The sequence below is a fragment of the Rhinoderma darwinii genome, chromosome 1 (genome assembly GCF_050947455.1).
Source record: "Rhinoderma darwinii isolate aRhiDar2 chromosome 1, aRhiDar2.hap1, whole genome shotgun sequence".
NCBI lineage: Eukaryota > Metazoa > Chordata > Amphibia > Anura > Rhinodermatidae > Rhinoderma > Rhinoderma darwinii.
Genome location: NC_134687.1, coordinates 626,381,911 through 626,407,566, shown reverse-complemented (window position 1 = coordinate 626,407,566; position 25,656 = coordinate 626,381,911). Strand labels below are relative to the sequence as shown.

The 25,656-nt window shown below is 41.7% G+C and overlaps 1 protein-coding gene across 1 annotated transcript in view; it reads right to left on the bottom strand.

Moving 5' to 3' along the window:
• ANKRD55 (ankyrin repeat domain 55) overlaps positions 1–25,656 on the bottom strand; it is a 136,582-nt gene that overhangs the window by 34,761 nt on the left and 76,165 nt on the right. The window contains exons 2-5 of the mRNA XM_075842464.1: positions 25,223–25,345; positions 22,535–22,665; positions 924–1,033; positions 612–672 (exon numbers count right to left, since the gene is read on the bottom strand). Of these exons, the coding sequence (XP_075698579.1) occupies positions 612–672; positions 924–1,033; positions 22,535–22,665; positions 25,223–25,345 (425 nt within the window). The remainder of the gene's footprint in view (positions 1–611; positions 673–923; positions 1,034–22,534; positions 22,666–25,222; positions 25,346–25,656) is intronic.

Sequence of the window (25,656 nt, the reverse complement as noted above, 5' to 3'; positions counted from 1 at the left end):
TATTACACATTCGTGTAAATCCGCCCTAATTCTGTGTGTATTAACTTTCACATTTTTCATTGCTTTTTTACATGTTTTGTAATTTTCTGATTTTGGACATGCATGCTTTTGTATCCTAAAAAAACCACTGTGAAAAACGCCAAAGAATACGGCACTAAAAACACAGTGTGTGAATCCAGCCTTTTGACAGGTCAACGGGGGAGAATTAGGATGTGCATGACCCCTGTTTCTCTGGCACATATCTAATAAACTTTTTATTTCTTGATTCTTGCAGAGCCCCCTACAGGTTGTAAACAGGTTTCTTTTTTTGGCCTATTTTGATAGTTAAGGTCACAGTGATTATTAAAAAAAAAAAAAGATTTTAATTTTATGACCCACTAGGGGCCTTGAACATGCAACCATGTGATCGCTTATGTAATAGATTGCAGTAGTATTGTACATTATTAGACAGGGCCTAATCGGCATATAGACGTGGCTGAAGTTTTTTAGACCCCAGGCAGTATTGACAACCCATTGGCACCACAGGATTTTGTTGTAGGTTTGCCAATGGGGTACCTCAATCGCTATTGTATGAATGTGGTGAAAATGTCCCGTTAACCGGCGTCACTCACCTCATTGTCCTGGTGGTTAATCTCACTCAGAGTTGACTGCTGCAGCAGAACAGATAAAAGTCTGCAGAAAAAAACAGAGAAAAATTGTCAGTAACGGGCCGACCCACAGAGTACACAGCATATTTTCCTCCCTTTTTTCTCATACAGGTGGTTGCCCCATCAGACCCAGATTAAGAAGTATGGAGTTTGTGTATGCAATAGGGTGAGTGTTGTGGCCCAGAGCCCACTTTGTATTAATCAGGTAGGATATGGGCCTCGCGGGGGCTGCGTATCTGTCATTATATGACTGGGTACATGTTTATCATGACGTACCTGACGTCAGCCTCCGCAGTGGCAGCGTGTAGAGGAAGTCTGCCATTCTTATCCGGTATGTTCTGCTTGGCCCCATTCCTGAGTAAACTCACGCAGCCCTCCAGCCATCCCTGCAAGTAGAGGACATGGACCCTGTATCATCTAAAAGCAATCACGCCTACTTTAAGACCCATTACTCAGGACAATCCCACGAAAAGCCCACGGTTGAAGGGCACGATAAAACATGCATACCTATAAATCATCATTGTCAGCAGCAGAATGGGTAAAGGTATACGCCGCTCATGGCGACATTTACATTTATAATGCCCAGTGCACAGCTCTCGGTAGAGTCGTTGCTAGGCAACCACAATGCTGCCCGACGGGGGAAATCTCCTCCTTAATGATCGTTTTGAAAGAAAATGTGCATCAAATTTTATGAATAGTTTTTTAGACCGCCAATAATTTGTCATTGCTTTAAAAAAAAATAGTTCTGTGTGATCGCACCTTCAAGGGGTTCTATGCTTTGGACAATGCCTTTTTGTTAAAAAGGCCCCCAAATGATAAGCTTATCCCAGGATGTCCTGTTCCTGGAATCCCCAGCGATCATCTGTAATCTATGGGAAAACCTGTCAGTAAGTGTTCAGTTTTTCTGTAGCGCCACCACAGGGGAACTGAAGCATTACTCAGTGCCCATGCATATCAATGTGTTGTCTGTGTAATGCAGAACAGGACAGGTCCTCCAGAGAGAGAGATGCTCTATGTATCTGCTCCCTGCTCTGGATAATCAATGAGGATTCTATCCTGAAGATCCCACTCTATTAACTCTGAATTCCCTAATAGGGTGTACAAAAATGGGTCTTCTAAACCAGACATTCTCTATAAAGGGGTTGTCCAGTTTAAAAAACCCATTGTCATACACCCTATTAGGGAATTCTGAGATAATAGAGGGGGGTCCTCTGTTGAGGATCCTCATCTCTTGGGCAGAGTGGAGAGTGGATATAAAGAGCGTCTCTCTCTGGAGGATATGAATGGACACTGTGTAATGCTTAATTTCCCCTGTGGTGGCGCTGCAGGGAAAATGAGCACTTCCTGCCAGGTTTCCCTACAAATTATAGTTGATCACTGGTTTTCCCAGCAAGGGGACGCATTGTGATAATATTATGGTCAATGGACTCTTCTAACATGTCGGTCTGGTCCAAAGCAGAGAATCCCTTTTAAATTACCCTGTTTCTGAGAAAAGCCATTAGACAAAAACCTGTTTATTAGTATTTATTTAACCTAACCACTGGGTTCACTTGTCCATCAATATTTAATCTAATTCAGAAGCCATCAGTCCTTGGAGACTCCTTGTCTGCAGCAATAAGAATTTATTACACTCTATGGTCTTTCAGAAGTCCCCGCATGACCACATCTGGACTGAACAAGCCAAGCATGCATGTGTTTTCAATGGGGTGCGGGTCTGGCAGCAGCTTATTTCCTGCCGACTGTCTTCTAATTTAGGTAACACAGGGGTTAAATATGTGTATTTTCTCCCATAGACCTATGTATTCCTTCCTATCTGTTACCTCCCCTCCCCCCAGGGGTTTTAAATCAGACGTTTTCTATTATATGGATAACCTGCTATCGACGTGGAGCTGTTATCATGGCACCACCTAGATGTGGAACATGATATACCTAATACAAGTGCATGGTGAGGGGAGCGTATGCTGCAGTCCGCCTATGTGCCCACATTCTAAGTATAAAGGTGTAATGAGTGGAAAAGTCTAGTGATGTGGCCTGATGTTCTTACCTAGTGACAGGCTAAGCCCTTGTGTTATCGACATTATATAAAGCAGCGTGCTGGACACAGATATTGATTATTCAACTTCCTACTTCCTTGGCCTCCTTTGTTCTTGTCAGGTATCTAGGTAACTTTATCATATGGCACTCAGTGCCTTTGATGACACAACACATGGCAGCTGTCTCAGGCATCAGTATGCAAAATAGCTTTCCCAGGGATCATTGCCCTTAAAGAGGCTCTGTCACCAGATTTTGCAACCCCTATCTCCTATTGCAGCAGATCGGCGCTGCAATGTAGATTACAGTAACGTTTTTGTTTTTTTAAAACGAGCATTTTTGGCCAAGTTATGACCATTTTTATATTTATGCAAATGAGGCTTTCTAAAGTACAACTGGGCGTGTATTGTGTTCGTTACATTGGGGCGTTTTTACTACTTTTACTAGCTGGGCGTTGTGTATAGAAGTATCATCCACTTCTCTTCAGAACGCCCAGCTTCTGGCAGTGCAGACACAGCGTGTTCTCGAGAGATCACGCTGTGTCGTCACTCACAGGTCCTGCATCGTGTCGGACGAGCGAGGACACATCGGCACCAGAGGCTACAGATGATTCTGCAGCAGCATCAGCGTTTGCAGGTAAGTAGCTACATCGACTTACCTGCAAACGCTGATGCTGCTGCAGAATCAACTGTAGCCTCTGGTGCCGATGTGTCCTCGCTGGTCCGACACGATGCAGGACCTGGGGCAGGAAGTGAGTGACGTCACAGCGTGATCTCTCGAGAACACGCTGTGTCAAGTGGCGTAGCTATAGGGGTCGCAGCGGTCGCAACTGCGACCGGGCCCCGTAGCTAGGGGGGCCCGCAGGCCCCCCTCACCACACTAACGCTGCAATGATTGCTCTACATTGCTGGGTCCCTGCTGTTGTACAAAAGAGACCCAGTAATGAAGCTTAAAGCATTGGTGGCAGCTCAGCTGTCAGAGAGTCATTGCGTGGAGGGGGAACAAGAGGGTGGAAAATGAATGATAGATGAATCCACTCATCTTACGAGACCCAGCCCCGCCCACTGTACTGTCCACCCAATCAGCTCACTTCTTGCTGTTTCCCTCTTCCTCGTGACCTGTGCAGAGGGAAAGGAATGGCTACAGCAACAAGATGGTGTGCGTGTCTGCTGCTCCCCTGCAGTACCAGCTGCTCTCTGACCCCACAGCAGATGTGAGTAGCAACTAGTAATCCAGCTCTTAACCCCTTCACTGTGTGTGTGTATGTCATGCTGAGCAGTCACACCTCAGGGCTGACAGTTTAGCATAACAGACAAAGTATCTATCTATCTATCTCATATCTATCTATCTATCTATCTATCTATCTATCTATCTATCTATCTATCTATCTATCTATCTATCTATCTATCTATCTATCTAATATCTATCTATCTATCTATCTCATATCTATCTATCTATCTATCTATCTATCTATCTATCACATATCTATCTATCACATATCTATCTATCTATCTCATATCTACACTGGCGTAGCTATAGGGGTCGCAGCGGTCGCAATTGCCCACAGCCCACAGCCCCCCGCACCACATCAATAAAAAGTTACTATAGTAACTCGGGCCGCAGGCCCCTGTTACTATAGTAACAGACTGACCTTACCTTCCTGGTTCCGGATCGCAGCGGAGGTCCTGACGTCACAGCGCTATGCGCCGCGCACAACATCGAGAGGACAGGACTTCCGCCGCGGCTGAAGAGGAAGGTAAGATTAGTTGCCCTGACTGGCGGGGTCTGTCGCCCGGGACCCGCCAATCAGCTGTTTTGAAGCGGCCGCAGCACTCGTACGAGAGCTGCTCCCCTTCATTCCGGTCACACTGTGAATCGATGTCGGCGATTCACAGTGTGAGCGAGTAGTGAAATGAAGGGGAAGCAGCTCTCGTACGAGTGCTGCGGCCCCTTCAAAACAGCTGATTGGCGGATCCCGGGAGATGGACCCCGCCAGTCAGGGCAACTAATCTTACCTTCCTCTTCAGCCGCGGTGGAAGTTCTGTCCTCTCGATGTTGTGCGCGGCGCATAGCGCTGTGACGTCAGGACCTCCGCTGCGATCCGGAACCAGGAAGGTCCCGGGAGTCGGACCCAGACACATCAGCTATTCATGGCCTATCCTGAGGAAAGGCCATCAATGTTTAGGGACTGCACAACCCCTTTAAGCCTACGATGTATCAGGCTTAGAGGGCCCATGAGACAGGATCACAGATTGTGTGATCCTGTCTGCTGGGCCCTGTATCTAAGCCAATCACATGGTAGGCTTAGATACATGGCCCATGTGTGATCCTGTCTGTGGGACCCTGTATCTAAGCCTACCACACTGTCGGTTTAGATACAGGGCCCCAGCACACAGTAATCTTATACTGTATAAGATTACTGTCTGCTGGACCCTGTATCTAAGCCTACCTTGTGGTAGGCTTAGATACAGGGTCCCACAGACAGTATCACACATGGGCCCTGTATCTTAGCCTAACACGTGTTACTAATCATTTTTTGTGTGTTTTCTTACAGGTTCGGTCGTTGGACTACGGCGGATTCCAGGACTACTTCGATGACGGCTTTTTATATTATCAATAAAATGGTTAATGAGGGGTGTGTGTTTTTTTTTTAATTTCAATAAAATATTTTTTCTATGTCTTTGTGGTATATTTTAAACTATATTACTACTGCCTTAGTAATGGCCGCCGGCTGATTGACAGTATCCATTGCTAAGGCGGGGCTTAGTTTTAGCCGATGCAGAGGCTATTACTAACCCCCTTTATTACCCCGGTACCCACCGCCACCAGGGGTTCTGGGAAGAGCCGGGTACCATCCAGTACCTGACCATCTGTAGTGATGGTCGGCCACTGGGGTGGCCGCAGGCTGGTATTATCAGGAGGGGAAAGGCCAAAAACAGTGGCCCTTCCCACCCTTGTAATGCTGCCTGCTGCTGCTTTATTGTATCTGGCTGGTTATGAAAAATGGGGGGGAACTCACGTCATTTAAAAAAAAAAATAATAATTGGAAAGAATGATGTGGAGTCCCCCCCCCCCCCAATTTTCATAACCAGCCAGATACAACACAGCAGCAGCAGGCAGCATTACCAGGGTGGTAGGGGCCACTGTTTTTGGCCTTCCCCAGCCTAATACTACCAGCCTGCGGCCACCCCGGTGCCTGCCCGTCACTACAGATGGTCGGGTACTGGTTCGTACCCGGCTCTTCCCAGTATTCCTGGTGGCGGTGGGTACCGGGGTAATAATGGGGGTTAGTGTTGGCCTTTGCACCGGCTAACATTAAGCCCCGCCTTAGTAATGGAGGCTGTCAATCAGCCGGCGGCCATTACTAAGGCGGTGATAATAACGTTTAAAAAGATACAAGCACATAGAAAAAATATTTTATTGAAATAAAAAAACACAACCCTCATTAACCATTTTATTGAGAATAAAAAACGCCGTCATTGAAGTCCTCGTATCCGAAGTTTAACAACCGAACCTGTAAAAAAACACAAAAATAATCAGTAACACATAAAGAAGCAAAATTATTATTCTTACCTTTCCTGGGTCCAGCGCGGGAGCCGCCATGTCAGCGAGCTGAGCCCTGTATCTAATCCTATCATGTGTGATACTGTCTGCTGGGCCCTGTATCTAATCCTATCATGTGTGATACTGTCTGCTGAGTCCTGTATCTAATCCAATCATGTGTGATACTGTCTGCTGAGCCACTGTATCTAATCCTATCATGTGTGATACTGTCTGCTGAGCTCTGTATCTAATCCTATCATGTGTGATACTGTCTGCTGAGCTGTGTATCTAATCCTATCATGTGTGATACTGTCTGCTGAGCCACTGTATCTAATCCTATCATGTGTGATACTGTCTGCTGGGCCCTATATCTAATCCTATCATGTGTGATACTGTCTGCTGAGTCCTGTATCTAATCCAATCATGTGTGATACTGTCTGCTGAGCCACTGTATCTAATCCTATCATGTGTGATACTGTCTGCTGAGCTCTGTATCTAATCCTATCATGTGTGATACTGTCTGCTGAGCTGTGTATCTAATCCTATCATGTGTGATACTGTCTGCTGAGCCACTGTATCTAATCCTATCATGTGTGATACTGTCTGCTGAGCTGTGTATCTAATCCAATCATGTGTGATACTGTCTGCTGAGCCACTGTATCTAATCCTATCATGTGTGATACTGTCTGCTGAGCCACTGTATCTAATCCTATCATGTGTGATACTATCTGCTGAGCTGTGTATCTAATCCAATCATGTGTGATACTGTCTGCTGAGCCACTGTATCTAATCCTATCATGTGTGATACTGTCTGCTGAGCTCTGTATCTAATCCTATCATGTGTGATACTGTCTGCTGAGCCACTGTATCTAATCCTATCATGTGTGATACTGTCTGCTCAGCCACTGTATCTAATCCTATCATGTGTGATACTGTCTGCTGAGCCACTGTATCTAATCCTATCATGTGTGATACTGTCTGCTGAGTCATTGTATCTAATTCTATCATGTGTGATACTGTCTGCTGAGCCACTGTATCTAATCCTATCATGTGTGATACTGTCTGCTGGGCCCTATCTCTAATCCTATCATGTGTGATACTGTCTGCTCAGCCACTGTATCTAATCCTATCATGTGTGATACTGTCTGCTGAGCCACTGTATCTAATCCTATCATGTGTGATACTGTCTGCTGAGTCATTCTATCTAATTCTATCATGTGTGATACTGTCTGCTGAGTCATTGTATCTAATCCTATCATGTGTGATACTGTCTGCTGAGCCACTGTATCTAATCCTATCATGTGTGATACTGTCTGCTCAGCCACTGTATCTAATCCTATCATGTGTGATACTGTCTGCTGAGCCACTGTATCTAATCCTATCCATAGTTTATAGGGTCGTAGTGCTATAGATATGCGGTCTCCTATACACACATTTTTTTTTTGGGGTGGACACATATGTATTGGGGCTATTTCCCCTGACATTTTAAGCCCTTAGTGACGCCCCCGGCTGCTAGTGCTGCATTGTTGGGTCACTTAGACCCAGCGATGCAGCTGAAAGCTGCTGACCGTCGGCCATGAGAAGTTTGCGGGGGGGGCCAATAAGAACTTTTGCATCGGGCTCATGAGCCTTTAGCTATGCCCCTGGCTGTGTGTCTGCACTGCCAGAAGCTGGGCGTTGTGAAGAGAAGTGGATGATACTTCTATACACAACGCCCAGCTAGTAAAAGAAGTAAACACGCCCCGATGTAACGAACACAATACACGCCCAGACACACAGGGAATATCCGGCGGACAACCCATACCAGTGATATCGTCTTACAGCGACCGTGACAAAGGCCGAGGTTCGGCCGAAACGTCTTTACCAAGTCGCTTTCCACCTCAACTTTACCATCTTTTGTTGCAATAAAACTTAAAGAGGCTCTGTCACCAGATTTTGCAGCCCCTATCTCCTATTGCAGCAGATAGGCGCTGCAATGTAGATTACAGTAACGTTTTTATTTTTAAAAAACGAGCATTTTTGGCCAAGTTATGACCATTTTTGTAGTTATGCAAATGAGGCTTGCAAAAGTCCAAGTGGGTGTGTTTAAAAGTAAAAGTCCAACTGGGCGTGTATTATGTGCGTACATCGGGGCGTTTTTAATACTTTTACTAGCTGGGCGTTCTGATGAGAAGTAACATCCTCTTCTCTTCAGAACGCCCAGCTTCTGGCAGATCACGCTGTGACGTCACTCACAGGTCCTGCATCGTGTCAGACGAGCGAGGACACATCGGCACCAGAGGCTACAGATGATTCTGCAGCAGCATCAGCGTTTGCAGGTAAGATCGACTTACCTGCAAACGCTGATGCTGCTGCAGAATCAACTGTAGCCTCTGGTGCCGATGTGGCCGTCACGATGCAGGACCTGTGAGTGACGTCACAGATCTGCACTGTCAGAAGCTGGGCGTTCTGAAGAGAAGAGGATGTTACTTCTCATCAGAGCGCCCAGCTAGTGAAAGTATTAAAAACGCCCCGATGTACGCACATAATACACGCCCAGTTGTACTTTTACTTTTAAACACGCCCAGTTGGACTTTTGCAAGCCTCATTTGCATAAATACGAAAATGGTCATAACTTGGCCAAAAATGCTCGTTTTTTAAAAATAAAAACGTTACTGTAATCTACATTGCAGCGCCGATCTGCTGCAATAGGAGATAGGGGTTGCACAATCTGGTGACAGAGCCTCTTTAAATTTGTTTGCATCTGGATCTTTTGCGTACCTCTGTGTGTGCTGGGGTTATATATTTCCAATATTGTGGGATTCTCGTCCCTACCTTACTAGCACCACGCCAATTGATTGAGGAGTGCATCCCAATATCTATTTTTGGAGTACTTTTACTTTAAACACTCTTATCTCCATTGCAGCGCCGATCTGCTGCAATAGGAGATATGGGTTGCAAAATCTGGTGACAGAGCCTCTTTAAGACTCCCTACTAGCTGGAGTCAAAATAAAAGTTGTAAAACATACATTAAAAGTTTCAAGTAATAAAATAAAACACAATCTCCCCCTTTTTCCCTTATCAAGTCATTTATTATTGAAAAAAATAATAAACCATACATATTTGGTATCGCTGCGACCGTAACTACCTAAACTACAAAAAATATTATGTTATTTATCCCGTGCAGTGAATGGCGTAAAAAAACCTAAAAAACGCTGCCATAATTGCTGGTTTTTTTCGTCACTTTGTCTTCCAAAAATTGAAATAAAAAGTGATCAAAAAGTCGCATGTATCCAAAAATGGTGCCTATAAAATCTATACCTCGTCTCGCAAAAAAACAAGCCCTCATACAGCTCCATCGACGAAAAAATGCAAAAGTTATGGCTCTCACAATATGGCGACAGAAAAAATACATTCTCTTTCCAAAAGTAATTTTAGTGTACAAAAAGTTATAAAAAAGTGCTATAAATTAGGTATCGCCGGAATCGTACTGACCCGCAGAATAAAGGTAACATGTAGTTTATAAAGCATGGTGAACGCTGTATAAAAAAAACCAAAAAAAGGATAACAAGTGATCAAAAAGACACATGTACCCCAATATGGTACCAATAAAACCTACAGCTCGTTCCGCTAAAAAAAACAGCCCTCATACCGCTACGTCTATGAAAAAATAAAATAAGTTAAGGCTCCAATAAGTCAGGAAAGAAAAATATCCAGTTGTGCAGCCGAGGGGAACGTTTCTTCTGTTTCAAAAGGTGATGTATCAAGGCACTAAAATTAGGGAACAGGAAGGGAAGGGCCCAAACATATCTGCTGGAAGCGAGGGCGCCCGTATTATACCAGGACAACACTTCCCAGCAAAATTCTCCAAACTGCAAAGGTGCGGAGTGTGGACCAAAAGGGGGATAAGGAAGGACATTTATCAGTGCGACACCGGCCTGTGCAGAACGGATTGTGTCACAGCGTAACACACATCTATGGATTACTTTATTATTTTTTTTACCTTATTATTATACCACCTGACTATGCTCCTTATATACTCCGCCCGGCTTACATGTACACCCACATTATAAACGGAAACACCAGTAAGACTCCAAACAAAACTATTACCAAGCAAATTCCACGCTCCAAAAGGCGCTCCCCCCCCCCTTCTGAACCCTACAGTGTGCCCAAACAGCTGTTTACTTCCACATATATGGCATCGCCATACCCGGGAGAACCCTTTTAACAATTTTTGGGTGTGTGTCCCCAGTGGCATAAGCTGGGCACAACATATTTGCCACTGAATTGGCATATCTAGGGAAAAATTTTAATTTGCACCTTCCGCAGCGCAATCATTTATGGAAAAGACACGTGGGGTGAAAATGCTCACTACACCCCTTAATAAATGCCTTGAGGGGTGAATTTCCAAAATGGGGTCACTTGTCAGGGGTTTCATTTTATTATTTCACATCCGAGCCTCTGCAATTGTCAACCAATACTTTATATGTCGCCAAATTAGGCCTCAATTTTACATGGTGCTCTTTCACTCCTGAGCCCTGTCGAATGTCCAGGCAAAAGATTAGGGCCACATGTAGGGTGATTCTAAAACAGGGAAACACCGCATAACAATTGAGAGCTGTCTTGTTATGATGGCACAAGCTGGGCACCACATATTGGCGTATCTAAGGAAAAATTCCCATTTTCATTCTCCCACATCGTGTGCACACGAATTTCTGCAAAACACCTGTGGGGTTAACATGCTCACTACACCCCTAGGTGAATACCTTGAGGTTGTTGTTTCTAAAATGGGGTCACTTCTGGGGGGGATCCACTGTTTTGGTCCAACAGGGACTTTGCAAATGCGACATAGCGACCAGAAACCAAATGCAGCAAAATCTGTACTCCAAAAGCAAATGGCGCTCTTTCCCTTCTGAGCCCTGCTGTGTGTCGAAACAGCAGTTTATGACCACATATGTGGTATGGCCGTACTCCAGAGAAGTTGCTTTACAAATGTTGGGGTTCTTTTTTTCCTTTATTTGTTGAGAAAATGAAAAATTTTGAGCTAAATCTACATCTTATTGAAGAAAAAGGATTTTTTTTATTTTCACTGCCCAATTCTAATAAAATCTATGAAACACATGTGGGGTCAATATGCTCACTACACCCCTAGATGGATTCCTCAAGGGGTGTCGTTTTCTCAATGGAGTCACTTTTTTGGCGTTTTCACTGTTTTGGTCCCTTAGAGGCTTTGCAAATGTGACATGGCCTCCGCAAACCATTCCTGATAAATTTGAGCTCCAAAAGCCAAATGGCGCTCTTTCCCTTCTAAGCTCCGCCATGTGTCCAAACAGCCATTTATTACCACATGTGGGGTACTGTTTTACTCGGGAGAAATTGCTTTACAAATGTTGTGGTGCTTTTTCTCCTTTAGTCCTTGTGGAAATTAGAAAAATTAGCTAAACCTACATTTTCTTTGAAAGAATGTAGATTTTCATTTTCACGGCCCACTTTCAATAATTTCTGCAAAAAACCTGCAGGGTCAAAATGCTCACTATACCCCTAGATAATTTCTTCAAGGGGTGTACTTTCCCAAATGGGGTCACTTTTGGTGGATTTCCACTGTTTTGGCACCGCAAGAGCCCTTCAAACCTGACATGGTGCCTAAAATATTTTCTAATAAAAAGGCGGCCCCAAAATCCACTCGGTACTCCTTTGCTTCTGAGGCCGGTGCTTCAGTCCATTAGCACACTAGGGCCACATATAGGATATTTCTAAAAACTGCAGAATCTGGGCAATACATATTGAGTTGCATTTCTCTGGTAAAACCTTCTGTGTTACAAAAAAAATTGATTAAAAATGAATTTCTGCAAAAAAAATGAAATTTGAAAATGTCACCTCTACTTTGCTTTCATTCCTGTGAAAAGTTTAAAGGGTTAAGAAACTTTCTGAATGCTGTTTTGAATACTTTGAGGAGTGAAGTTTTTAAAATGGGGTGACTTATTGGTGGTTACTAATATATAAGGCCCTAAAAGCCGCCTCACATCTGAACTGGCCCATGTAAAAATAGCCTTTTGAAATTCTCTTGAAAATGTGAGAAATTGCTGCTAAAGTTCTAAGCCTTGTAATATCCTAGAAAAATAAAATGTTGTTCAAAAAACGATGCCAATCTAAAGTAGTCATATGGGGGATGTTAATTAGCAACAATTTTGTGTGGTATAACTGCCTGTCTTACAAGCAGATACATTTAAATCTAGAAAAATTCTAATTTTGGCAATTTTTCACAAAATTTTGGTGTTTTTCACTAATAAATATTGAATTTATCGACCAAATTTTTCCACTATCATAAAGTACAATAAGTCACGAGAAAACAATCTTAGAATCGCTTTGATAGGTAAAAGCATTCCCAAGTCATTACCACATAAAGTGACACATGTCAGATTTGAAAAAATGGGTCTGGTCCTGAAGGCCAAAATGAGCTTGGTCCTCAAGGGGTATTCGGGAAGGTGTCCGTGCCGTAGAAACCTTACGTATAAAATATGACATGTCCTATTTTTTAATTTTACGCACCGTGCTCCAATACTTTATAATGGGAGCACGCTCGCGGCCTGCCGTGCCCGTAATCACGGACCGTGAATACAGGGAACGGTCGTGTGCATGGGGCCTAAGACGGGTTTCATCCACATTGAGGATTCAACCACTGTGTAAAGTCAGGGTATGTTCACACACTTCACAAAAAACGTCTGAAAATACGGAGCTGTTTTCAGAGAAAACAGCCTCTGATTTTCAGCCGTTTTTGATGCTGAAAATGAAGCTTCTTTTAATTTGGAGCTTCTTTTCAGGCTTCTTTTGAGGCGTTTTTCTTAGTGTTCAATGTAAAATCAGCTCCAAAAAACGGCTCAAGAAGTGACATGCTGCTTCTTTTTACGGAGCGTCTTTTTACGCTCCGTTTTTTAAAACAGAGGCTAAATGCTGTTTTTCTCATTGATTTCAATGGACAGATGTTTGTAGGCGTTCAGCTTCCGTTTTTTTCCTGCGTTTTTCGAGGCATAAACGCCCCTAAATATGCCTGAAAACACTGCGTGTGAACATACCCCCATAGTGTAAAGGCTTTATCCATGCGTTAATAGTGTAGGCAGTGACTTCAAAGGAGCAGAGCGACTACAACTGGAAAACGGCAAGTGACAATTCCCTATTAATTATTCTCCAATTACTCTCTAGCGTTTGACGCTTAGAACCAGTGTATAAAGTAATGGGAGCTCCTAAAGGGGTTGCATTTGTCCTTGGGGAGAAGGTGATATATATATATATATATATATATATATATATATATATATATAGCAAACAAGAAAGCAGCAGCACTCACACGGAATCAATCGATCAGGTGCCCAGCAAAACGTCCCGATCCTCGGACGTGTATTGGTATATAAAGAAAGAAGATTTGCAGCACTCCAATGTGAAAAAAGTGGTGGTTTATTCAATCCAAGAACAACAGCAACGTTTCAATCCTACAATAGGATCTTTATCAAGCCTAGTGACACATCTACTACAGGAAACTAATATAGGGTTGAGACTACTTAACATAATTAGTCTCATTATAATACAATCAAGTATGCAGTGTTGAAAAACTCATATAATACATGTTATAAGGTATCATTATAAAACACAAACATGATACAGAAAGTGCGAATGTGTATATATAACAGTGTAAGTGGCAATATACAGTGACACAAACGTTAAAAACAACTGATTACAACATAATCATTTATGCCTCAGTGGTGTTAGAATCAATCGTCATAACCACACTCACCAACCAGAGCTTCAGATACATCAGGTGAATCATTAGTATGTAAATTCATAGGCATACATTGTAGCAAACCGCTGCACACCTAAAGTCATTAGACTTCAATACATACGTATAAAGCCAAGAGACGAGAGTGTATCGTCGATCAGTAGCGAGACGCATCGGACGCATCAAAATGATGTAATGCGTGTCAATGCGTTCCACTAAACTGGTCACGTGTGAAGCGGCTTCATAGGTTGCCAAGCAACTGATGCAACTATGTAGCGGATAACTCGTAACACGGCTGTGTCAGACAAAAAGTCTGTATTGTAATCAAAACAAGTAAATTAATCAGTGCTCCTCATAGTAAGGAATGGAGATATTAAAATAGTTTTGCAATATTATGTTATTATTATATCAGCTTCTTATGAATGATCCACACGTTGGCCCAGAGAGCTCTGTCCGCAATTAAGAATTCAGAGCGTCCTTCTACCTAGGGTTTTAGGAACCACAAAGCATCGTCTTCACGTGCATAGGATGTCCCATCCCCTCATCCGTGTAACGGACCAAGATTGTCGTATCAGCGACACCATTTCTCATAAAGCATATGTATATATATTTTTTCTCACTCTTTTTATAAAAAGAAATCTTTTACATATAAATATCTCTACATCACTTAACACCACAGTAGGAGACTAGAAAAAATTCAATAAATAATAAATATCTTTATTGATATCATAAGACAAGATGAATATAGCACAGCCGTGTCAGGTATCCCTAATATCGTAATTTTACTATTAAAAATAAAAAAAGAGAGATTCCGAAATTCTGTTGGGAGTGGTATTTCGATCTAGAAAAATACAAAAATATAAAAATTAGTATTAATCACATATTGACAAGAAATTCATCATAAGAAATGCAAATACTAGTGTGTCATCATTCTTTATACTAGGGAGGACATCAAAGAACTCAAGGAGAGAGATATGTGAGCGTCATACAGCTAACCTATCTACAGCAAATTCAACATTAAGTCCAAATGGTTTCAATGTATTTAATTGGAATATCCACCTCAATGCTTTTTTATGTAATATCGCATGACGATCGCCGCCTAATTGTAGTATAGGAACATGGTCCAGGATCATAAATCTTAGATCCCTCTCATTGTGACCATATTCCGAAAAATGCTTAGACACTGGTAAGTCAAGTTTCTTTTTGCGTATCGAAAAGCGATGATTATTTAACCGGGTTTTGAAAGCACAAGTAGTCTCCCCTACATATAGGAGGCCACAGGGACACCATAACACATATATGACCCAATCCGAATCACAAGTGAAATTGTGTCTAATTTTAAATTGTTGTCCAGTAACTGGATGTTTAAAGGAATCACCCTTGCACATCAAAGTGCAATTGACGCATCTGTAACACGGAATATTACCCGGTTTCAGGGGTTTAAAGATTGATTGTGATACTTTCTTTTGTTCTGACACTCTGGTTTTCACCAGTCTATCACGAAGATTTTGTGAACGTCTATAAGACATAAGAGGATTATTATTCAATTCATCAATGTGTCCAAAGCTCTTGCTAATAATTGGCCAATGTCTGTTCATAATCTTAGAGATATCCCCACTTATATCATTGTAAGTTGAAATGAATGGAATACGTTTCCGTTTTCCACCCACTAGAGCTTTTTTAGGTTGTAGCAAGCTATCCCTCGCTGTATTGTCAATCTTATTTCTATGTGTACACAGTAGTGCTTTAGGGTAGCCTCTTTGAAGAAAATTGCCCATCATAATATCTAAAGATGTATCAAGATCTTCCTGTCTGTCAGTGTTACGTTTGGCCCTAATCATCTGGCTATAGGGCAAGGACCTGACCATATTCCTCAGATGACAACTGTCAAATCGTAGTAAAGTATTCCGGTCAGTCTCTTTGGTATACATTTTAGTTCTTAATGTGTTGTTATCAATCAATACTGTAACATCCAAAAATTGGATATTGTCCACAGAGTGTGTCATAGTAAACTGAATATCCTCATCCAAGGAATTGAGAAATTGATGAAAATCAGTTAGTGTAGTGACAGAATCAGTCCAAATGAGGAAGATGTCGTCTATGTAACGCCACCACCTCAAAACATGTGAGAAGTGGTGGGATACATAGATCGACATCTCCTCAATATTGTCCATAAAAATATTGGCATACGTGGGAGCCATATTGGATCCCATGGCCGTCCCTTTCAATTGGATATAATAACTATCCTTAAAAAGAAAATAGTTAGAAGTCAAAATAAGTTCTACCAATGACATAATGAACTCGCATGAATTATTATCATAGTTAGAAGTCATTAATTTCCGTCTTACAGCATCAAGCCCTTTAACATGACTAATAGAAGTGTAAAGAGAAATGACATCAAAAGAGACCAAAATGGATCCCTCTGGTAAATCCACTGATCTTAATTTTTGTAAAAAATCAGTGGTGTCCCTGATATAAGATTTAGAGTTAATGGCAAAATTTCTCAGCACTTTATCCACAAAGATGGAGATATTACTCATTAATGAACCCCGGCCAGATACAATGGGGCGGCCTGGGGGGTTCATTAAGTCCTTGTGGATTTTTGGTAATAAATACAGGCAAGGAGTCACAGGAAATTCAACCATGAGAAATTTATGTAATTTCTGATCGATTATGTCTTCATCTAACGCTGTCTTAATAAGTAAGGCAATCTTATTTGTGATGTCATGTTTAGGATCATTTTTCAATAATCTATATACATTCGTATCGGATAGTTGTCTATAACATTCCCTCATATACATGACTGCATCCATAACCACGATTGCTCCACCGTTGTCAGCAGGTTTTATTGTGAGATCGTGGTCATGGATCAGCTCATCCAATGCCACCATATCAAGAGTAGTCATGTTTGGCTGTTTAAAACCCAATTCACATGTTTGGGTCCGAAGTGTAGCAATATCTTTCTGTACCAGTTCTCTAAAGGTTTCTATCGCATGTGATATTACAGGAGGTTGAAACAAACTTTTATTATATAATCCTAAATTTTTAAGCGATAATTTTGGAAGGGTATCCTGAACTATTACATTGGTAGGTTGTGAATCAAACCAAACCCTCAATTTAATAGCTCTGACAAAACTATATAAATCCAACTCAAGTTGAAACCAATCAACCTGTTGATTGGGGCAGAATGACAATCCCTTAGATAATAATTGCAATTGCATATTAGACACTGACAGACAGGAAGATCTTGATACATCTTTAGATATTATGATGGGCAATTTTCTTCAAAGAGGCTACCCTAAAGCACTACTGTGTACACATAGAAATAAGATTGACAATACAGCGAGGGATAGCTTGCTACAACCTAAAAAAGCTCTAGTGGGTGGAAAACGGAAACGTATTCCATTCATTTCAACTTACAATGATATAAGTGGGGATATCTCTAAGATTATGAACAGACATTGGCCAATTATTAGCAAGAGCTTTGGACACATTGATGAATTGAATAATAATCCTCTTATGTCTTATAGACGTTCACAAAATCTTCGTGATAGACTGGTGAAAACCAGAGTGTCAGAACAAAAGAAAGTATCACAATCAATCTTTAAACCCCTGAAACCGGGTAATATTCCGTGTTACAGATGCGTCAATTGCACTTTGATGTGCAAGGGTGATTCCTTTAAACATCCAGTTACTGGACAACAATTTAAAATTAGACACAATTTCACTTGTGATTCGGATTGGGTCATATATGTGTTATGGTGTCCCTGTGGCCTCCTATATGTAGGGGAGACTACTTGTGCTTTCAAAACCCGGTTAAATAATCATCGCTTTTCGATACGCAAAAAGAAACTTGACTTACCAGTGTCTAAGCATTTTTCGGAATATGGTCACAATGAGAGGGATCTAAGATTTATGATCCTGGACCATGTTCCTATACTACAATTAGGCGGCGATCGTCATGCGATATTACATAAAAAAGCATTGAGGTGGATATTCCAATTAAATACATTGAAACCATTTGGACTTAATGTTGAATTTGCTGTAGATAGGTTAGCTGTATGACGCTCACATATCTCTCTCCTTGAGTTCTTTGATGTCCTCCCTAGTATAAAGAATGATGACACACTAGTATTTGCATTTCTTATGATGAATTTCTTGTCAATATGTGATTAATACTAATTTTTATATTTTTGTATTTTTCTAGATCGAAATACCACTCCCAACAGAATTTCGGAATCTCTCTTTTTTTATTTTTAATAGTAAAATTACGATATTAGGGATACCTGACACGGCTGTGCTATATTCATCTTGTCTTATGATATCAATAAAGATATTTATTATTTATTGAATTTTTTCTAGTCTCCTACTGTGGTGTTAAGTGATGTAGAGATATTTATATGTAAAAGATTTCTTTTTATAAAAAGAGTGAGAAAAAATATATATACATATGCTTTATGAGAAATGGTGTCGCTGATACGACAATCTTGGTCCGTTACACGGATGAGGGGATGGGACATCCTATGCACGTGAAGACGATGCTTTGTGGTTCCTAAAACCCTAGGTAGAAGGACGCTCTGAATTCTTAATTGCGGACAGAGCTCTCTGTGCCAACGTGTGGATCATTCATAAGAAGCTGATATAATAATAACATAATATTGCAAAACTATTTTAATATCTCCATTCCTTACCATGAGGAGCACTGATTAATTTACTTGTTTTGATTACAATACAGACTTTTTGTCTGACACAGCCGTGTTACGAGTTATCCGCTACATAGTTGCATCAGTTGCTTGGCAACCTATGAAGCCGCTTCACACGTGACCAGTTCAGTGGAACGCATTGACACGCATTACATCATTTTGATGCGTCCGATGCGTCTCGCTACTGATCGACGATACACTCTCGTCTCTTGGCTTTATACGTATGTATTGAAGTCTAATGACTTTAGGTGTGCAGCGGTTTGCTACAATGTATGCCTATGAATTTACATACTAATGATTCACCTGATGTATCTGAAGCTCTGGTTGGTGAGTGTGGTTATGACGATTGATTCTAACACCACTGAGGCATAAATGATTATGTTGTAATCAGTTGTTTTTAACGTTTGTGTCACTATATATTGCCACTTACACTGTTATATATACACATTCGCACTTTCTGTATCATGTTTGTGTTTTATAATGATACCTTATAACATGTATTATATGAGTTTTTCAACACTGCATACTTGATTGTATTATAATGAGACTAATTATGTTAAGTAGTCTCAACCCTATATTAGTTTCCTGCAGTAGATGTGTCACTAGGCTTGATAAAGATCCTATTGTAGGATTGAAACGTTGCTGTTGTTCTTGGATTGAATAAACCACCACTTTTTTCACATTGGAGTGCTGCAAATCTTCTTTCTTTATATATATATATATATATATATATATATATATATATATATATATATATATATATATATATATATATATATATATATATATGTGTATATATATTTTTCTTTATATTAGCCTCTATGAGGCAATACCAGCCCAAAACTACTGACCTGTGACCTATATTTCCCTGACCCTATACCATAAATATATGTATGTCATGTGTCTGTTTTGCCCAGGAGCATTCTTCACAAAACTCCCAGATTTTTGACTTGGTTCCACTACTCCGATCCTGCATATTTTCTGTGATGTCTATCTCTGCACAGGAAATGGAAACTACTTTTAAGAAACCACTGATCGTCTGCTGTCTGCTGTTTTATCATGGCTGACGGTATTGTATGAGTTCTATGTATTCACGTTAAGAAAAAACGAAACCCTGTCCTGTATATAGAAATTAAAGGGATTTTACCACCACAGACGATCAATAGGCCATCATAGGCAATCGATATCTGAACAGTGGAGGACCAATGTCTGGAACCCTCCTTGATACCTAGAAGGTAGGAGCCTCTTAGGTTTTTTCCTTGATACAGTGCCACTTCCAACCGGTTGAAGAACAGCAACACAGCCCCAGTTACACAGTGCCTGGTGTGGATCATTATTGGTGCTGTAGGAGCACCTGCTCTGGGCCCCTGCAGTAATATAGAACGATTGTCTGTAATTTTGCTCTGACCGCCCAAACCCACAGCTGCCAGACAGCCACGATGGCTGTATCTAGGAGCAAGGGTGGGACATGCCAAAATCTTGATACCTCCCCTTTAGGGTTCCATACTGGGTACTAATGGCATGGGGGACCAGCATCACTGGAGTGGTAATGTCACGTAGGTGGTGACCTCTTAATGGGCAGTGTCAGTTACATTGCCTGATATGTTACTTTTAAGACTCGAGAGTGGGTGATGAAGTTACAGGTTGGGGCTTGACGGACCATGGTGCCAGCGCTTAAATTGAGTGCTACACAAGGCACAGGGGTGGTCCTTATGGAGGTGTGGTGTGTCCACTTTAAAGGCATGGTGTCGCCCCAAAAACATGTTTTTTTTTTAAATTTAAACATTTAGTGTGTGGGTGATTAAACATTGTTCAAATTTTTTTTATTTTTTTCGCGAGTCAGGAAATATTATAAATTTTTTCAAATTTATAATACTACCCATTTTTGGTCACTAGATGGAGCTGTTTGGAGCTAGTTCCCAAAATTGCAGCATTGCAACATTGGGTTAAAAGCTATCGCTCTAGTGAGCTCTCAGCAATCCCCCCTCCTTTATCCTGGCTAGTGCCGGGATAAACGAGGGGTTTGAAAGGTTTAACCTCCTACACTGTGTGTCGCCATTTTTTGAGGTAACCCACAGTGTAGTAGGTTTACATGCAGTAGTAAACACACACAAACACTAACATACATTGAAATCGCTTACCTGCTCCTGCCGCCGCGGCCCGTCCGCTCCCTTTGCTGCCGCTGTTCCATGTGCACTTGTCCGGAAGCCGCGACCGGAAGTAGTGATATTACTGTCCAGCCGCGACTTCCGGTCCACAGGAAAATGGCGCCGGACGGCGCCAATTTCGAATAGGACTGTGTGGGAGCGGCGCATGCGCAGTTCCCACACAGACGCCGTACACGGCAGTCAATGGGACGGGAGCCGTTCGCAGTCCCTATGGGACTGTGGCTGCCGTATTCCATGTCTGTGTGTGTCGTTAATCGACACACACAGAAATGGAACAAAAAATGGCAGCCCCCATAGGGAAGAAAAAGTGTGAAAATAAGAAACAGTAAAACACAAACACACAAATGAAAATAAACGTTTATATTACAGCACTAACATCTTTAACATATAAACAAATTATTTGTGATGACACTGTTCCTTTAAGTCTCTTTAGTGAGTAATGATGGGTGTGGGTGTGATATCTCTGGGCCAATGTCACTGTTTTTGAGACATCACAATTGATGACGGTATAGGGGAGTTATTAAAGAGGCTCTGTCACCAGATTTTGCAACCCCTATCTGCTATTGCAGCAGATCGGCGCTGCAATGTAGATTACAGTAACGTTTTTATTTTTAAAAAACGAGCATTTTTGGCCAAGTTATGACCATTTTCGTATTTATGCAAATGAGGCTTGCAAAAGTACAACTGGGCGTGTTGAAAAGTAAAAGTACAACTGGGCGTGTATTATGTGCGTACATCGGGGCGTGTTTACTACTTTTACTAGCTGGGCTTTCTGACGAGATGTATCAGCCACTTCTCTTCAGAACGCCCAGCTTCTGGCAGTGCAGATCTGTGACGTCACTCACAGGTCCTGCATCGTGTCGGCCACATCGGCACCAGAGGCTACAGTTGATTCTGCAGCAGCATCAGCGTTTGCAGGTAAGTAGCTACATCGACTTACCTGCAAACGCCGATGCTGCTGCAGAATCATCTGTAGCCTCTGGTGTCGATGTGTCCTCGCTCGTCTGACACGATGCAGGACCTGTGAGTGACGACACAGCGTGATCTCTCGAGAACACGCTGTGTCTGCACTGCCAGAAGCTGGGCGTTGTGAAGAGAAGTGGATGATACTTCTATACACAACGCCCAGCTTGTAAAAGTAGTAAAAACGCCCCGATGTACGCACATAATACACGCCCACTTGGACTTTTGCAAGCCTCATTTGCATAACTACAAAAATGGTCATAACTTGGCCAAAAATGCTCGTTTTTTAAAAATAAAAACGTTACTGTAATCTACATTGCAGCGCCTATCTGCTGCAATAGCAGATAGGGGTTGCAAAATCTGGTGACAGAGCCTCTTTAAGGAGTGGGTTCCTTAAAGGACACCAGTGTATGTGAAGAAGTCACATTGGGGTGTATGATGATGTCATAATGGGCACTGTCAGTAACATCTCTTGTTTGAGGGCAGTGACATCAAGAGTGATTGCCCTGTAAAATGAGCACCAGAAACCCGCAGCTGCTAGACAGCTGTGGTGACTGCACCCAGGAGCGCTCCCTTTAGGGTCCCATGGTGACATCATTTCTGATGACATCATCCAGGGATTGTCAGGGACACACTGTTGGGCTATAGTATGGTGCTTTGAAATGTATATAAACCGTTGGTTTACATTGGAAACACGTTTTTAACTGTGTAAATTCTAGGTTTTCCTACCAGATATGTTGCTAAGGACAGGCTCGTTCTTCCACAGGCATCTTGTGTATTTATATTAGCTCCCATTTTTAGCAGCAGTTTCACTGTATCAACTTGGCGTCCGGACACAGCATGCATCAAAGGTGTGCAACCTGGAGAAACGACAGCACAGTGTATTTAAGGTATAGCTAAAATACAATCCACATTTAAAAGGTTTATCTAAAATTTGATTCCAGGGAGCATACATAGTGCTTATCATTTTTATTATGCTGAATGCTTGCATTCACTGACAGCAAGCAGAGATGCTTAAATTGATGAAGAGTAGATAAACAAAATATAGTAGAAAGTTGCGGAATGATTGAAGAGGTTTCCAGTTTTTATATTAACCCCCTCCCGCTGCACCCATTTTTCGGATTTTAATTTTTTTCCTCTCCACCTTCCAAAAGCCATGACTTTTTTATTTTTCCATCAATATAAACGTATGAGGTCTTGTTCTTTGCGGGACGAGTTGTAGTTTTTCACAGCACCACTCATTGTACCATATAATATACTGGGACACTGGAAAAAAATAATTTGTGACATTCATCGTGAAATAAAAACAACATGTTAACTTTATTCTTCAGGTAAATACGATTACGTCGACACAAAATTTAGTTTTTTTTATGTTTTACTACTTTTAGGGACATTTTCTGTCCATTGAGCGGTATGAGGGCTTATTTTTTGCGGTGTGAGCTGTAGTTTTTAATGATTCAATTTTGGGGAACAGAAGACTTTTTGATCACTTTTTATTCCATTTTTTGTGGGAGATGAGGTGGCCAAAAATCAGCAATTCTGGAGTTTTAATTATTATTTTTTTTACAGCGTTCACCGTGCGGCTTAAATTACGTTACATTGTAAATTACGTTACATTGTTACATCCTTCGTGGATCAGTCGAAATCAGAGATAACTCTGAAAGTGTGGGGAGCCTCCTCTGTCATCTCACCGCCACCCGCGACGCCATTGGCAGGTTGCCATTGGTTTTAAGGGAACGTCAAGTTCATCCCTTTATAACAGCGGTTTACCCTATGGCAGAAGGACACTTTAAGGACAACTGTGAGAAGCTATACTGTCCGTATAAACCAATATACCTACAGAAAGATTTTAACCCCTAGTGGAATCTATGCCACGATAAATTGTGCCGCTTCTGAAGGCCAAAGGAGGTCAACACGCTACTAGATGGGATCTAGACAGGGTCTGCTCTCATAAAGTGTTTGTTCAGTGTACATCTTTTTGACAGACATGGAGAGAAGAGAAGGGAAGAGGGAACAGAGAAGAGTCTGTCTATACTTGCAACTAAAGAGGCTCTGTCACCAGATTATCAAATCCCTGTCTCCTATTGCATGTGATCGGCGCTGCAATGTAGATAACAGTAACGTTTTGTTTTTTTGAAAACCGATCATTTTTGGCCAAGTTATGAGCAATTTTATATTTATGCAAATGAGCCTTTCTAATGGACAACTGGGCGTGTTTTCTCTTATTTCCAACTGGGCGTGTATTGTGTTTGTAACATCTGGGCGTGTTTACTTGTTTTACTAGCTGGGCGTTGTGAATAGAAGTGTATGATGCTGACGAATCAGCATCATACACTTCTCATCGTTACCACCCAGCTTCTGGCAGTGCACAGACACACAGCGTGATCTCGCGAGATCACGCTGTGACATCACTTCCTCCCACAGGAACTTCATCGCGTTGGACGAGTGAGGACACGCTGTGTGTCTGTGCACTGCCAGAAGCTGGGTGGTAACTATGAGAAGTGAATGATGCTGATTCGTCAGCATCATACACTTCTATTCACAACGCCCAGCTAGTAAAACAAGTAAACACGCCCAGATGTTACAAACACAATACACGCCCAGTTGGAAATAAGAGAAAACACGCCCAGTTGTCCATTAGAAAGGCTCATTTGCATAAATATAAAATTGCTCATAACTTGGCCAAAAATGATCGTTTTTAAAAAACAAACAAAAACGTTACTGTTATCTACATTGCAGCGCCAATCACATGCAATAGGAGATAGGGATTTGATAATCTGGTGACAGAGCCTCTTAAGTAAGTGGGTGACCAGGTGACCAGAGACAGTTTTCCATAACCATCAAAATGGCTGTGATTGCGTATTCCTCTCCACACTTATAGTAAGAAGTGCAGCTCTGAAGCACACACTGCTTCTTAAAGAAGCAAAATACTGACCAATCATGCTTCTAAACATTGTATTCTGTTGTTTCATCCTTATACTGAATCTATTGGGAAAGGTGTGTGATAAAATGGCAAATATACCTACTTATTAGCAGAACTACAGGAGGTATCACTGCGTAACTAAACATATAGACCATTCAGGTGTCGGAGAACCCTGGGTGATGCCCCCTATAGGAGCTGTAATGGCGCAATAGTATATCTTGCTTATATCAACTTGACAGAAGACTAATATTTACTAGTGGCTTTTATATGTTACTCGGAAATGAAGATTTAGCCAACATCCATGGAAGCCGAGCGCCAGACTACTGGAATTACAGGACTATCGGTTTCTAGTTTACAGCAATGTTACTGTTTATCGGAGGTGACATCCCAATATATTTGGATGGATAAATAGAAGTGGTTGTACGGCACATGCTGCTCTGCACTTTAGTTGCCCACCTCCCCCATATCCACATGATGGTTCCTGCCGCACGTACCTTCGTTGTCACAGTATTCCAGAATTGAAGGGTCTTCACGGATGACTGCCGTCAATGTGTTGACATCGCCATTAGCTGATGCTTGATATACCACAGACAAGTCAATCTCTTCTGATGAGTCACCTGCAAACACAAAGGACAAAATACAGATATTTGCCTTCAAAGTCGTCGTGTCCCCTGATCAGTCAGAACATCACATCTTTTCTATTACTACAGGGAATGTCTCATGGATGTATGTGTTGTTCCCTTCATTGGATGTCAGTCAGTAGAAGAGAAATTGTGTTTGTGCATCTCACACTTTCTTCCTGTATTGTCTGTGTAGACAGTGCAGCAGGGTGTGTGTGCTTTATGGCAGCTGCAATCAATGTACATCCTCTCCCCCAGAGACCAAGGAGTGACAGAGGAGCTGCATACAGAGCCTTGTCTTTGAGTAT